The 16,124-nt window shown below is 32.4% G+C and overlaps 1 protein-coding gene across 1 annotated transcript in view; it reads left to right on the top strand.

The window, feature by feature from the left end:
* Dsb (scavenger receptor class B member debris buster) overlaps positions 1-16,124 on the top strand; it is a 39,816-nt gene extending 23,692 nt beyond the window's left edge. Inside the window, exons 3-10 of the mRNA XM_076780701.1 lie at positions 11,119-11,210; positions 11,402-11,562; positions 11,627-11,765; positions 12,439-12,642; positions 13,510-13,654; positions 13,951-14,205; positions 14,361-14,479; positions 14,848-16,124. Coding sequence (XP_076636816.1) covers positions 11,119-11,210; positions 11,402-11,562; positions 11,627-11,765; positions 12,439-12,642; positions 13,510-13,654; positions 13,951-14,205; positions 14,361-14,479; positions 14,848-15,279 — 1,547 coding nt within the window. The 3' untranslated portion in view covers positions 15,280-16,124. The remainder of the gene's footprint in view (positions 1-11,118; positions 11,211-11,401; positions 11,563-11,626; positions 11,766-12,438; positions 12,643-13,509; positions 13,655-13,950; positions 14,206-14,360; positions 14,480-14,847) is intronic.

Raw genomic sequence — 16,124 nt, 5'->3', positions numbered from 1 at the left:
TCTTTATTATTCTCAGTTTGGAGGAGTAGAAATGATCAACTAACGAATCACGTATTCTTAAAATGAATATTGGGGGCTAGCATGTTCATTTATCGTATAGTGGGAGCGAAATTGAGTCTCGAAGTCGCCTTTAGCTTTATTATTCCCAGTTGAGAGGAATAGAAATGATCAACTAACGAATCACGTATTCTTAAAATGAACATCGATATGAAGTTAGCGTGTGTCATTTATCGTATATTGAGTCTGGAAGTCGCTTTTATCTTTATTATTCCCGGTTTGAGGAAATAGAAATGATCAACTAACGAATCACATCTTCTTAAAATGAATATTGGGGGCTAGCATGTTCATTTATCGTATAGTGGGAGCGAAATTGAGTCTCGAAGTCGCTTTTATCTTTATTATTCCCGATTGAGAGGAATAGAAATGATCAACTAACGAATCACGTATTCTTAAAATGAACATCGATATGAAGTTAGCGTGTGTCATTTGTCGTATATTGAGCCTCGAAGTCGCCTTTATCTTTATTATTCCCAGTTGAGAGAAATAGAAATGATCAACTAACGAATCACGTGTTCTTAAAATGAATATTGGGGGCTAGCATGTTCATTTATCGTATAGTGGGAGCGAAATTAAGTCTCGAAGTCGTCTTTATCTTTATTATTCCCGATTGGGAGGAGTAGAAACGATCAACTAACGAATCACGTATTCTTAAAATGAATATTGGGGGCCAGCATGTTCATTTATCGTATAGTGGGAGCGAAATTGAGTATCGAAGTCGCCTTTATCTTTATTATTCCCGGTTGGGAGGAGTAGAAATGATCAACTAACGAATCACGTATTCTTAAAATGAATATTGGGGGCTAGCATGTTCATTTATCGTATAGTGGGAGCGAAATTGAGTCTCGAAGTCGCCTTTATCTTCATCATTCCCAGTTAGGAGAAATAGAAATGATCAACTAACGAATCACGTATTCTTGAAATGAACATCGATATGAAGTTAGCGTGTGTCATTTATCGTATATTGAGTCTGGAAGTCGCTTTTATCTTTATTATTCCCGGTTGAGAGGAATAGAAATGATCAACTAACGAATCACGTCTTCTTAAAATGAATATTGGGAGCTAGCATGTTCATTTATCGTATAGTGGGAGCGAAATTGAGTCTCGAAGTCGTCTTTATCTTTATTATTCCCGATTGGGAGGAGTAGAAACGATCAACTAACGAATCACGTATTCTTAAAATGAATATTGGGGGCTAGCATGTTCATTTATCGTATAGTGGGAGCGAAATTGAGTCTCGAAGTCGCCTTTATCTTCATCATTCCCAGTTAGGAGAAATAGAAATGATCAACTAACGAATCACGTATTCTTAAAATGAACATCGATATGAAGTTAGCGTGTGTCATTTATCGTATATTGAGCCTCGAAGTCGCCTTTATCTTTATTATTCCCGATTGGGAGGAGTAGAAACGATCAATTAACGAATCACGTCTTCTTAAAATGAATATTGGGGGCTAACATGTTCATTTATCGTATAGTGGGAGTGAAATCGAGCCTCTCGGTCGCCTTTATCTTCATCCCCTTTACTTGGAAGGAATAAAAATGTTCAACTTACGAATCACGTGTTCATTTTAAAAATCATTACTATAATTGGCCTATCAGGCCCTCGAATAAGTTTCTGTTCTATCTTTCCTTACTATCTCACAACTGTAACAATTTTTCTTTTTCATCCCGTCACGATTGTTCCGGATATTACGTCTTATTTCGTTCGAGTGAATGTTTATTCCAATTTGTTTCAGCGTGTATAATTTGAAATTACAAAATCGTCGGTCAATGTTCCTTTTAACGATCTGCTTGCCCGTTTGCGTAAGATTTCTGCTACCGTCCACGCACCGACGAATGAAAGTATAGTAATAAAGTTAGGCTCAGTTTGTGCATCGTATGCTGTTCAATTTTACCACGTGACTTTTTTTTTCTATCCTCTAGTTTTATAGCTTCTACCAATGGCGTGTGATACCCAGCATTTAAATATAAATAATTTAATATTGTTACGAAATAGATTGAAGTAAATACTACCAGATCAAAAATATAATATTCTGTAGAATTAAAATTTTGCTAGACCACTAAAATTCTTTTCAATACTTATTTGTGAAGCCTCGATAAAATGCACAAATCCTATCAGAAATTGTTTCCCTCGACATCTCAAGTTGAAAATTAATTTTCCCCATTTTATCCCTAATCGTTTTAAAACTACAGCTTCTCCCAGTTGAATACTCTATATTTGAATGTAAATAATTTAACATTGTTGCAAAATGGCGATGTATTGGCTAAAAAAGAAAAGATTGACCACAACGTAGCGGGATATTATACATTCTACAGGTCATTGAAGTTCTGCAAGCAGGTTTTCAGCCACATCAGCTTACCCTATTTACTCAGCCATGTTACATCACTTTGTACGACTGGTCCAGCCAGAGTATGGGGCCCAAAAACCCTGAAAATCATGGCCATGACGTCACTGTCGGACAAATTGTACCGTAAGCGTGATAATACGTGCCCTTACCAACAGAACTTGAACAAAATAACCGTAAGGCAGTTTCTCTTTATTTCAATGTTTCTACCTTCGTCCAACTTCCTCTCCTGCAATTTCTATGATGAGTGCAAAAAGCTAAATCGCTGAGAAACTGCAGGAAGATGAATCTGCAGTGTCTGCGGGTAAGGTGAAGTTCTTATTAGATTGAATTCCTTGTACGCATCATTGTGACTTTCTTATTGTAGAAATTCCTGAAGAGCACCTTGGATGAAGGTTGAAACGTACAAATAAAGAAGCTACCATCGTGATATACCACTGTTTTAATTGAAGAAGCCATTAGTTTCTTATCTCATCAAAGATTCTATCTTCGTAACGACTGAACTTCTTTCCCATTTAATATGGAGAATGCTTCATAAAATAACTAAGCAAACGACAAGTATAGAACCATTTTTAAAATATCAATATCATTTTGGAAGGTTTACAGTAGAATCATTGAGATCTTTTCAATTGAAAAATTGTACTTTCGCGACGACTAAGTATGGAGCAATTTTTTCAAGTATTTTTTGAAGGATAGAATGTTTGATATCGATTTGTAGTGTAACTAGGGGCACTTTTTCTGTTGTAATAACTACGACACTGTTGCAAACGCGAACGAGAATGTGTTAATTGCGTGTTTGACAAGGTGGTGAGCCTGCAAATAGTAGATGCTTCCTGTAGACCTCGCTTAGGCGTTAGTATTCTCACTTTGCATAACTTTCAGAGTTTTACCCCTTGAGATTCTGTAACAACTTCACTCAAAAAGTATAATTACCCTTCGTTTAAGAAAATACATATTTTTCTTTAAATATGCTCGAACCCTGAAGCTTCAAGAATAATTTAAGGCCCAATGGACATCCCAACTTCTTCCGTTGACATTTAGGTGACGGTCACGCGAGCTAATCATCCGTTCGACGTCGAAAGATCGAACGTATTTATTGCACTTTGACTTTTTAAATGGTAACCATGTTTCTTAATAATTTTATATTAAGTCTGACCATGAGTGGGGTAATTAAGACGAGGTTACGAGAACTTGCGTGTCAAAACGTTTATTGCATCGTTAGCTGATTAAAACGAGGAAAGTGTAATTTCTTTATTGACAATTGTCTCTGCATATGACTTCGTTAAGTCACGTTTCGAAACGTTAAAACAAAGAATTAAGTCACTGTCTTAATTAAAGAGTATTTCCTCATCTCGTGGGAACGTTACATTTTGTGTTACGAAAAAATAAATAAAATTTGTCCATTTGGGGCTTCGTTGGTGAAAAATTTGAGTTCGTGTGTTTTTTGTGTTTTCTGCACTTCTGTACACTCTTTGTTTACTATAGTCAATATGTTGAATTTTATTTGTTGTACTCCTTGATTTTTGTCTTTAAAACAAAAGTTTACAAGAAGAATTTTAATATTTCAAGCCTTTCTCAATTAAAACTGAGAATTCTCCATTCGAAGAATTAAAAATTCAGAATGTAATTCAGTCTATATAGGACAACGAGCAATTTATGACAATTTTTCTACGAATTAAGTTAGTTCCTGTCCATAAACAAAGTTAGATATTGATAGTTGAAATCTCAAACGAAGAAATATTATCTTTCATTTTCGATCTGTTTTTTCATGTAAAATTACTGTTGGGACACCCTGTACACATATGCATAAAATTGCGTTGATCGACACACTGGAATTTCTCTTAAACTATGCGAGATATCGACATCCTGTTTTCGCTGGTTCGTATAGTATCGAGGGTTGTATATGTTAAACCAAATCGACTAAATCGAGTGAATAAAACTCGTTGATTAAAATAATTCGTATCGAGAAAATTGTCTACGGATGAATTCGTTTCCAATGTATTATGGAATTAATAAGATACTAGTTTTACTAATATCTAGCACTTTCTCATTCTAGTTGCCGCTAGGTCACACGGGGATTCTGAGAAACTCTAGGAACAGTATTTTCTTCGCGACAGGTTTTATTCGTGTCTTGCGTGTTTTAACGTCCACTCTACCGGTTTGACGAAAATGTTTTATGTTTATTGACAGTGCATGATACTAGAAACAAACACACGTTGGAGATCTACATACGCGAGCTATTTTTACGTGAATATTATCGGTTTTCACTATTTATTTACTCGAAATCGACTTCAGAAATGCGCAATGCATTTCTACGCTTCGAATAGAACTGGTTTTCGATGATAGTTACGTTTGAGTTTGTTTATGTTTGTTTGAGATTGTACGAATCGATGTGTGGCGTGCAATTTTTGGTAAATATTAATTAACCTCGTATTAAAATATTCTGAATTTAATTGAACGATCTAAAGGGTGAAAATAATCACTTTCGTGTTCATTGAAAACAAATTTGATAAAATTTGATTTATTTTAAATGATCTAAAGGGTGGAAATAATTATTTTCGAAGCCTAAAAACAAATTTAATTACCTTCGAAACTTGACACTTTTAGAAACTCGAAAACATTACCCATATTTTTAAATTTAATCCAACGCAAACCCTTCAATACCTCGATTCGAACACAAATGGACTTACGCCATTTTAAAAATAAACAGCTCATATTACCATCTCGAGGTTCCCATCGATTCGTCGCGCGAAGAAAGCGAATTTTAACGTCGTTGAATGCCAGCGGAAAGAAAAGATCGTAAAATTATGCAACGACTTCTCTAATTTATACCGTCGATGGTTAGCGAACTATGTATGTCGAGTACTAAATTACTTTGCATAGTTTTATCGACGTGCCTGGTCTTGTTTACGTTTCACTTGCACCAGAATCACGAATTTAGAGGATGTTACAATATGTTAAACGTGTCTAATCGATCATCGAAAGAAATAGTAACGCAATCTTCCTTCTTTTACGTCAGGTTGAAATTTCTTGTCGTTTAAAACAGACGACGGGTACCACTCAGGCGAGTCAGGCTTGAGCAAACTTACATCACATTCACAAAATTCTGATTGTGAGGTAAGAATGTTGGGTATTTCCGTCCCGAAAAATGTAATGTTTACGTTTCTGTCTGATATTGAAATTGTCGATTAGTACTTTATTTCTTAATCATGGTCACCCTCGTTCGCTGAAACTCTGTCGAAACTTCGCCAACTTCGTTAAAAGATGCTTGATTCCACGACGGAATGGACTTCGGAATGTACGGTTTTAATCCAAGGACGAATATATTCAATTAACATCATACATTAATTTTTCTTGACAGGAAAATTTGTGAAAACTCTACTGGAAAATATTTAATTGATGCATTGACAATTTTCTCTGTTTAGAAATAGACTCAATGTTTGTTCAAATAGCCTAACAAATTTCTAATATCAATTACATTATTCTATTTGCAATTATAAACTTTTCTTGACAGGAAAATTTGTGAAAACTCTACTGGAAAATATTTAATTGATGCATTGACAATTTTCTATGTTTAGAAATAGCCTAAAAAATTCCTAATATCAATGACATTATTCTATTTGCAATTATAAACTTTTCTTGACAGGAAAATTGTGAAAACTCTACTGGAAAATATTTAATTGATGCATTGACTATTTTCTCTGTTTAGAAATAGCCTCAATGTTTGTTCAAATAGCGTAACAAATTCCTAATATCAATTACATTATTCTATTTGCAACTACAAACTTTTCTTGACAGGAAAATTTGTGAAAACTCTACTAGAAAATATTTAATTAAAGCATTGACAATTTTCTCTGTGTAGAAATAGCCTCAATGTTTGTTCAAATAGCCTACCAAATTCCTAACATCAATTACATTATTCTATTTGCAAGTATTAATTTTTCTTGACAGGAAAATTTGTGAAAACTCTACTGGAAAATATTTAATTGATGAATTGACAATTTTCTCTGTCTATAAATATCCTCAACATTTGTTCAAATAGCCTAATAAATTCCTAATATCAATGACATTATTCTATTTGCAACTATAAACTTTTCTTGACAGGAAAATTTGTGAAAACTCTACTGGAAAATATTTAATTGATACATTGACAATTTTCTCTGTCTAGAAATATCCTCAATGTTTGTTCAAATAGCGTAACAAATTCCTAATATCAATTACATTATTCTATTTGCAACTACAAACTTTTCTTGACAGGAAAATTTGTGAAAACTCTACTGGAAAATATTTAATTGATGAATTGACAATTTTCTCTGTCTATAAATATCCTCAACATTTGTTCAAATAGCCTAATAAATTCCTAATATGAATGACATTATTCTATTTGCAACTATAAACTTTTCTTGACAGGAAAATTTGTGAAAATTCTACTGGAAAATAGTTAATTGATACATTGACAATTTTCTCTGTCAAGAAATATCCTCAATGTTTGTTCAAATAGCGTAACAAATTCCTAATATCAATTACATTATTCTATTTGCAATTATAAACTTTTCTTGACAGGAAAATTTGTGAAAACTCTACTGGAAAATATTCAATTATTACGTTGACTGTCAATTTTCTCTGTCAATAAATATCCTCAACATTTGTTCAAATAGTCTAAAAAATTCCTAATATCAATTACATTATTCTATTTGCAATTATAAACTTTTCTTGACAGGAAAATTTGTGAAAACTCTACTGGAAAATATTTAATTGATGCATTGACAATTTTCTCTGTTTAGAAATAGACTCAATGTTTGTTCAAATAGCCTAACAAATTTCTAATATCAATTACATTATTCTATTTGCAATTATAAACTTTTCTTGACAGGAAAATTTGTGAAAACTCTACTGGAAAATATTTAATTGATGCATTGACAATTTTCTATGTTTAGAAATAGCCTAAAAAATTCCTAATATCAATGACATTATTCTATTTGCAATTATAAACTTTTCTTGACAGGAAAATTGTGAAAACTCTACTGGAAAATATTTAATTGATGCATTGACTATTTTCTCTGTTTAGAAATAGCCTCAATGTTTGTTCAAATAGCGTAACAAATTCCTAATATCAATTACATTATTCTATTTGCAAGTATTAATTTTTCTTGACAGGAAAATTTGTGAAAACTCTACTAGAAAATATTTAATTAAAGCATTGACAATTTTCTCTGTGTAGAAATAGCCTCAATGTTTGTTCAAATAGCCTACCAAATTCCTAACATCAATTACATTATTCTATTTGCAAGTATTAATTTTTCTTGACAGGAAAATTTGTGAAAACTCTACTGGAAAATATTTAATTGATGAATTGACAATTTTCTCTGTCTATAAATATCCTCAACATTTGTTCAAATAGCCTAATAAATTCCTAATATCAATGACATTATTCTATTTGCAACTATAAACTTTTCTTGACAGGAAAATTTGTGAAAACTCTACTGGAAAATATTTAATTGATACATTGACAATTTTCTCTGTCTAGAAATATCCTCAATGTTTGTTCAAATAGCGTAACAAATTCCTAATATCAATTACATTATTCTATTTGCAACTACAAACTTTTCTTGACAGGAAAATTTGTGAAAACTCTACTGGAAAATATTTAATTGATGAATTGACAATTTTCTCTGTCTATAAATATCCTCAACATTTGTTCAAATAGCCTAATAAATTCCTAATATGAATGACATTATTCTATTTGCAACTATAAACTTTTCTTGACAGGAAAATTTGTGAAAATTCTACTGGAAAATAGTTAATTGATACATTGACAATTTTCTCTGTCAAGAAATATCCTCAATGTTTGTTCAAATAGCGTAACAAATTCCTAATATCAATTACATTATTCTATTTGCAATTATAAACTTTTCTTGACAGGAAAATTTGTGAAAACTCTACTGGAAAATATTCAATTATTACGTTGACTGTCAATTTTCTCTGTCAATAAATATCCTCAACATTTGTTCAAATAGTCTAAAAAATTCCTAATATCAATTACATTATTCTATTTGCAATTATAAACTTTTCTTGACAGGAAAATTTGTGAAAACTCTACTGGAAAATATTTAATTGATGCATTGACAATTTTCTCTGTTTAGAAATAGTCTCAATGTTTGTTCAAATAGTCTAACAAATTCCTAATATCAATAACATTATTCCATTTGCAATTATAAACTTTTCTTGACAGGAAAATTTGTGAAAACTCTACTGGAAAATATTTAAGTGGTGAATTGACAATTTTCTGTGTCTATAAATATCCTCAACATTTGTTCAAATAGCCTAGCAAATTCCTAATATCAATGACATTATTCTATTTGCAATTATAAATTTTTCTTGACAGGAAAATTTGTGAAAACTCTACTGGAAAATATTCAATTATTACGTTGACTGTCAATTTTCTTTGTCTAGGATGTCTTCAACGTTTGTTTAAATAACGTAACAAATTCCTAATATAATATTAATTTTTCTTGACAGAATAATTTGTGAAAACTCTACTGTTGTCCGAATATTTTCGTAACTGATTGTAACAGTATGCAATAATTCCACACAGACACGAAACTCACTTTCGGACTTTCTCAATCTGGCCAGAGCAAGATTATGTAATGCAACGAGTCTTTTATTGTTTATTGTAATTCAAGGTACCGGTGGCTCGAATACGCGAATCTGTATAACAGAGCCACGATGAAAGAATAAAATTCAGTGATTTTTAAATCAACAATAGGAAAATTAAAAATAGAATTAGCAATCAGCAATGCAGAACTGTTATTTCGATAATCAAAACAATAATTTCTACTTTCTACTACGAAAAAATAAAATTCAGCGATTTTGTAATCAATATTAGGAAGATTAAAAATAGAATTAGCAATCAGCAATGCAAAATTGTTGCTTCAATAATAATTTCTACTGTCAACTATAAAAAAATAAAAAGTGATTTTGAAATCAGTAATATGGAAATTAAGAAATCGTATTAGCAATCAGCAATGCAAAACTGTTGCTTAGGAATCATCGTATAGCGACACATTGATACAGGTTTAAGAATATATATACAGTGTGTCTCATTCGAACGGATCCAGTCGATTATCTTCGAAATGATCGACGATAGCACATTAAAAAAATGTGCTTTGTCTGTGAAATTAATTTGTTTCTCGTTAAGCTCGATGTTTTAATACATCGCTGTTACCTTGGCGTAAAATTTCACTCGTTTCCTCGCAGTTCTCTGATAAGCGGAAATTCTATACGGATATAATTTTACACAAAAAAATGTCAATGGAGTAGAATATTTATTTCGATGCATCGATTATTGCGACAGAGAATCATTCTTCGAAATATTTTCCGTGACTTTAAGGTCATCGTTGTTCTTTTTCTTTAATTAAAACATTCATAATCGATCTTTAAATTACCTTCTCATAAAGTCATAATTTAAAAATGTTTTCAAAATAGTCATCATTGTCTCTTTTTTAATTTATTTAAACGTTCCACGTTATTCAGACTTTCGATACTGCCACGTTGTGTTATAATACGTTAATGCAAATCTCCAGAAGTTGGTGCATTATTATAAACCTTATTTTTTTAGTGTTCCCCGTAGAAAGAAATCGAGCAGGTTGAAATCAGACGAACGTGTGCTGGCCATTGAACACTCCTACTTCGTCCAAAGTATTTTGAAGAGGTACGTCTTCTAGTAAAACTGACAGAAGTTCTTTCGAGAATTGTGTCTCCTCCCCTCCCCCCCAATTCTACGTTAAAATTTCACGAATTGTCGATTCTAAAATCGTTCGATCTGTTTCTATCTGACTAGTTAGACAGACTTTGAGTCATTACAATTTAATCGACGTTGTCTTCTTCAAACGATGATACACCCATCAATCATTCAAGAAATTATCTGACACGGTAGATTGGTGTCAATCATATTTGGAAAACCGTAAAAATGTTGTTACGTAAGAACAACAATCGATAATCACTTCATTTAATACTCAAAAAACCAGACGATATTTGAACGAAATATCTGCTAAAATAAATAATAATAATGTTGAAAAACATTGTAGCGCCAACACGATGATTCTACGTGAAAAAGTGAATCGAAAATATAAGTAAAAAATGTTTCTTTTGAAACTCGATTTTGAAGAAACGCAACTTTCAAAATTACGTTATTTGAAAATTATAATATTACGATGAAAATTCATAAATTATTGAGATATGTTTCAGGATCAGGAAATTTTGTTTAAATCTTCACCTATGCAGATACGTTAGTCTGTGAAAATTATAAAAAATTTTTGTTTACCCTTATATCACTGGGAAAAATTTTAATGGGAGATTCTAGAGGCCAAAATAAGACGAAAATTAAGAATAGCAATTTCTTGATTGAGGCTTCGTTAAGAAGTTATTAACGTTTAAAGTTCCGCCTGTGAGACGGCAATCTGCGAACAGCTGCGCACGCGCGATAGTCTGCACACTTTAACTTTAAACGTTAATAACTTTTTAACGAAGCCTCGATCAACAAATTGCTATTCTTGATTTTCGTCTTATTTTGGCCTCTAGAATCTCTCATTAAAATTTTTCCCAGGAATGTTAAAGACTCTCGTATTCGCCCATTTATGGAATAGAAGTTTGTTGCATAAATCATGTAATTAATTTTATAAATGTACATTTATAATTTTTGTTTATTTTCCAGGCAAAGTTTCAGCAATTTTTATAGGAATTCTAACGCTCATAATTGGCATTATCTTAAGTAGTATACCCTGGGCGGACTATATTATATTAAAGGTATGTACAATAATTTATTTCCTCCAAATTAAATGATTTACCGAAAAACGAAGCCTCGTGTGAAAAAATTCTGTCCCACATATCTTCGACTTATTTATTTCACGCAGAATCACTAGTATAATTAAATCAATTCACGGATATTGTATAAATTTTACAAGAAGATTTCGTGCAATTATTATATTTATTTTCAGCAACTACGACTATGGAATGGCTCGCTCTCTTTCCAATATTGGCAAAAACCTGGAGTAGTTCGATTGACCAAGGTATACATATTCAACGTAACAAATACAGAAAATTTCTTGCAATTTAACGAGAAGCCAAAACTGCAAGAAGTTGGCCCCTTCGTTTACAGGTACGTACAAATGATTTATTTATTGCTCAGATAAAAAAATACACCTGACTTTTCTATTTCACAGAGAAGACATGGAAAAGGTCAATATTGTTTTCCACAACAACGGTACTGTAAGTTATCAACACAAGAAAATATTAAACTTTGTACCAGAGTTGTCGAAGGATAAAGACATGAAACTAATGGTACCAAACATTCCGTTACTAGTAAGTTAATATTTCGTAATATAAACAAATAATTTAGTAGACGACACGTTTAGTCATCTACTACAATGGCGACTGCCAGTTAATATGAAATTAAAAAATATTAGTCGATAACGGTCTTTGACGAGTAAACTACCACTATACTCCCAGGCAAAATTTTACAGTTTATGTTTGTAACAAATAATATAGCAAAATTACGGAATGAGTGGATCGATTGAAAAAAGGATCCTTAGAATTTGCAAATAACAATGGAAAATTACTGTATGGTAAGAACGAAATGACAGCACAAATATAAAGTAATAAAAATATATTTCATTTGACACTAACTATTTAATCATTCGACTCGGGAGTGATTTATTTTTATTATTTTCCCCAATAACAAAATGCACGCCATTAATACTTTCTAAACAAGCTAGAATCGATTGAATTTAAAATAGAATTTTATTTTTAATTCTTGTGTTTTAAAAAAGAAAATTGTTTTTGTTGCGTAGCATTCAGATTTTCATTATAGAATTTTCATGGAGGATCGAATTTTTTGGCAATCTCGGAGACACCACTGTACTAATATTAAGATGCTTTACGTAACGTTTATTCATTTGTGTTTGTAAATTGTATAAATGTTTCCAGATAAATATATTAACCGATTACTACGAGAAACTTACTTCGCATTTTTCAGACTGTATCGACACAAAGCAAGAATTTACCACGATTTATTACTCTAGGATTATCCATGTTTTTGAGTGGAATGCAGATGAGTCCATTTGTTCCTGTAACTGCTCAAGAATTAGTTTTCGGATACGATGATCCATTAGTTAGCATCGCTCACAGATTCTTTCCCAAAACGAGGCGTCCGATGAGTCAAATGGGACTTCTTCTCGGAGTGAGTAATATTTCACAGAAATAACGTATTACTAATTACTAAACTGCGGATGTTTGTGCATTTAGAAGAAATTTCAACTCTCAAAAAATTATAAAATCCACTTGATATACAAAAATATAAGAAATGCGAGTCTTTGTACGCGAAATGTGTTTTTTTGGCTGTTTTGAGGAATTTTTTGTGGCTAAACTGTAAAACCTTTTAAAGTCAAATTTACAGGGTTTATTTATAGGTATTGAAGTGATATTTTAAAATTTTTTGGGCCAAAAGAAGTTAAAATTGAAGGCACTGTATATTTTCAAACATAGTTGATTTTAAAATGCACTAATATGAAGTGCATTTTTGTAGACTTTATTGGAGAATTTTTTGTGGCTAAACTGTAAAACCTTTTAAAGTCAAATTTACAGGGTTTATTTATATATATTTCAGTGATATTTTGAAATTTTTTGGGCCAAAAAAAGTTAAAATTGGAGGCACTGTATATTTTCAAACATAGTCGATTTTAAAATGCACTAATATGAAGTGCATTTTTGTAGACTTTATTGGAGAATTTTTTGTGAATAAACTATGAGACCTTTTGCAGCCAAATTTACAGAGTTTATTTATACATATTTCAGTGATATTTTAAAATTTTTTGAGCGAAAGAAAGTAAAAATTGATGGCACTGTATATTTTCAAACATATTCGAATCGCGTTTTTCTAGATTTTCTTGGAGAATTTTTTGCGAATAAACTAAAAGATATTTTGCAATCAAAAATTTTGAATTTTTCCACGAAAATATTTAACGCGTTATAGTAGATGCACTGTACAACATATATACTGAATTATCTTTAAGTTAATCGACGAAGATGATAACAATTTTAATTACAGAGAAATGGCACATTAAACGAAGTATCTACTATTTTTACGGGTCACACAGACATGAAGGAGTTCGGATTAATAAATCGATTAAATGGATTAGATCGTTTGCCCTATTGGTCGAATGCACCTTGCAATTCTATTCGTGCTTCGGAAGGTAAATGCGATCGATTAATGTAAAATATTACGAGAACACTCCGAGATATCTCTAATTATTTATCGTCAAAGTTTCATTTAAAACCTTGCCAAATTGATTAACTTCGTGAAACAAAAAGTGAAAATTTATTATGAATATAAAAAGTTAGAACTCAATTAAATTCTCTGAGATTGAAATAAAAAGAAATTCAAAAACTGGAGTTAATCGATTTGGCTCGTGAATGACTATTTTTTACTGTGAAATTCATATGCACGCTACGCGTTGACGAAATATAATATAAAATTAATTAATTGTAGGATCCTTTTTTCCACCTCGTGAGAAAACTGGCGCTGACATTATTCATCTTTGGGACAAAGACATTTGTCGCACCTTGCCTCTACAATATCGCGGCCCTACCGAGAAATCAGGAATAAAAGCAGATTATTACACGCCCTCTGACACGGTTTTTGGACTACCCAATGAAACGACTCCGGAAAACGAATGCTTCTGTGAAGATGAGGTGTCAACGTGTTCTTCGTACGGACTCCAAAATATTAGTCCTTGCCAATACAGTACGTATACCTAAAATTGTGACTGCCTAAATAAATACCAAATTTCCATTTACCTCACAATTCAAGATCTGTTAACGAAAATCGACTGAATCGGTAGGTGCATATTTTCAAACGATACTGTAATTGCATTTTTCTGAATACTTTTTAATTTTCAGGCGCGCCAGTCTATCTCTCCTTCCCACATTTCTACAAAGCAGATCCCAAATTACTAGACGCGGTCGAGGGATTAAAACCAGACAAAGAGCTGCATGGAACGTACTTCAAAATTCAATCGGTAATTTTCTAATAATTTATTCTCAAAAAAACCAATAAATACTATACAAGATGTTCAGTCATCCCTGGGAAAAATTTTAATAGGAGATTCTGGGGACCAAAATAAGACGAAAATCAAGAATAACAATTTGTTGATCGAGGCTTCGTTATAAAGTTATTAACGTTTAAAGTTGAAGTGTGCAAACTATCGCGCGCGCGCAGCTGTTCGCTGATTGCAGTTCTACAGGCGGATCTTTAAACGTTAATAACTTCTTAAAGAAGCCTCAATCAACAAATTGCTATTCTTGATTTTCGTCTTATTTTGGTCTCTAGAATCTCCCATTAAAAGTTATCCTGTATAACTTTTATAACAACAATTTTATTTTAAAGAAACTTGGCGTGCCTCTGGAAGGAAAAGTCCGACTGCAATTGAATTTAAAAATCGAACATCAGCCGCACGTCGGTGTCGTATCAAACTTTCCAGACGCCGTGTTTCCAATTATGTGGCTCGAAGAAGGAATCGAGGAACTGACACCATCCATCAGGAGATGGATCTATCTAGCAACAACGTTCAGCGATATTGCTGTGCCCTGTACCTCGTATGGTTTCATTCTAGTCGGTATAATAATCATAATCACTGTTTCCGCGAAGGTCTACAACAACGCGGTGTTCACTCACGAGGCGATCGAATTAGGTAAACGAACAATCAGAAGAGGCTCGACGTTGTTAGTGAATGGACAGCACAAATTATTAACGGCGCGGGACCCGTACGTTTTGCTGAGCAACAGTGACAACGAGAAAACAGAGAGGATAGGGGTATAGAGCTCCCTTAGTAACAATTTTTCGGGATAATCTCCAAAAAATACGTTTAAGTATGTACATACATTGCGTTCTGCGACGTTGAAACATAGTGTTTAATCGTTTAACACTGTACACCAAAGTTTTCCTTCCAATTACCTGAAGAGAACGACAAGAGGACGATGAGTATCAGTTGCAACAGCACGCTATTTGGCAAACCGATCTTTTCTCTACGAACGACGTTCGATGTTACGTAATTTTTGTCTGTATCTGTGATTTCACTTTTTTTTTTTATTTATATCGCCAGTAAACATTGCGGTACAAAATCTATCGTGCTTGAACGAATCCAACGTTCACTCTGTACGTAAAAGAAATCGATATTTGAAAATTCTAATCCACGAGTACGTAATTGGGATCATCGAATTTGTGGTTGAAATTCACTGTTGCTGACATTTTGAATAACGAGAGAGGTTTGCGTGAAAACGTATGTAACACCATACGTGATATTTAACACTCTGTGACCAGTAATGTCTATCCAATGGAAGAGTGGAATATTAAACGAAATAAGAGTAATTAGTTAATACAATTCTGTAGAAACTATATAAAGAATATACTTTCTTTACTGGAACTGTGACTTATTTATTGGGCTCCTAAGAATCATGAATTTATTTTTAAGAAACGCTATTATATGGGAAAATATATGTGGCAAAATTTTTAATTTTTAAAGTAACTACTACATTCAAGCACGGTATGATTTCTAGCTGTTTAGAAAGGTGCGTACATTTTGTGCTCCTGTATATTTTAAGTAATTCATTAGAATGTAAATGGAACTATTATTATTGAAAATAAAATTTAATGCTATAACTTCA

This window comes from Colletes latitarsis, chromosome 13, assembly GCF_051014445.1.
Source record: "Colletes latitarsis isolate SP2378_abdomen chromosome 13, iyColLati1, whole genome shotgun sequence".
NCBI classification, from domain to species: Eukaryota; Metazoa; Arthropoda; class Insecta; order Hymenoptera; family Colletidae; genus Colletes; species Colletes latitarsis.
This window is presented reverse-complemented; position numbering and strand designations above follow the sequence as displayed.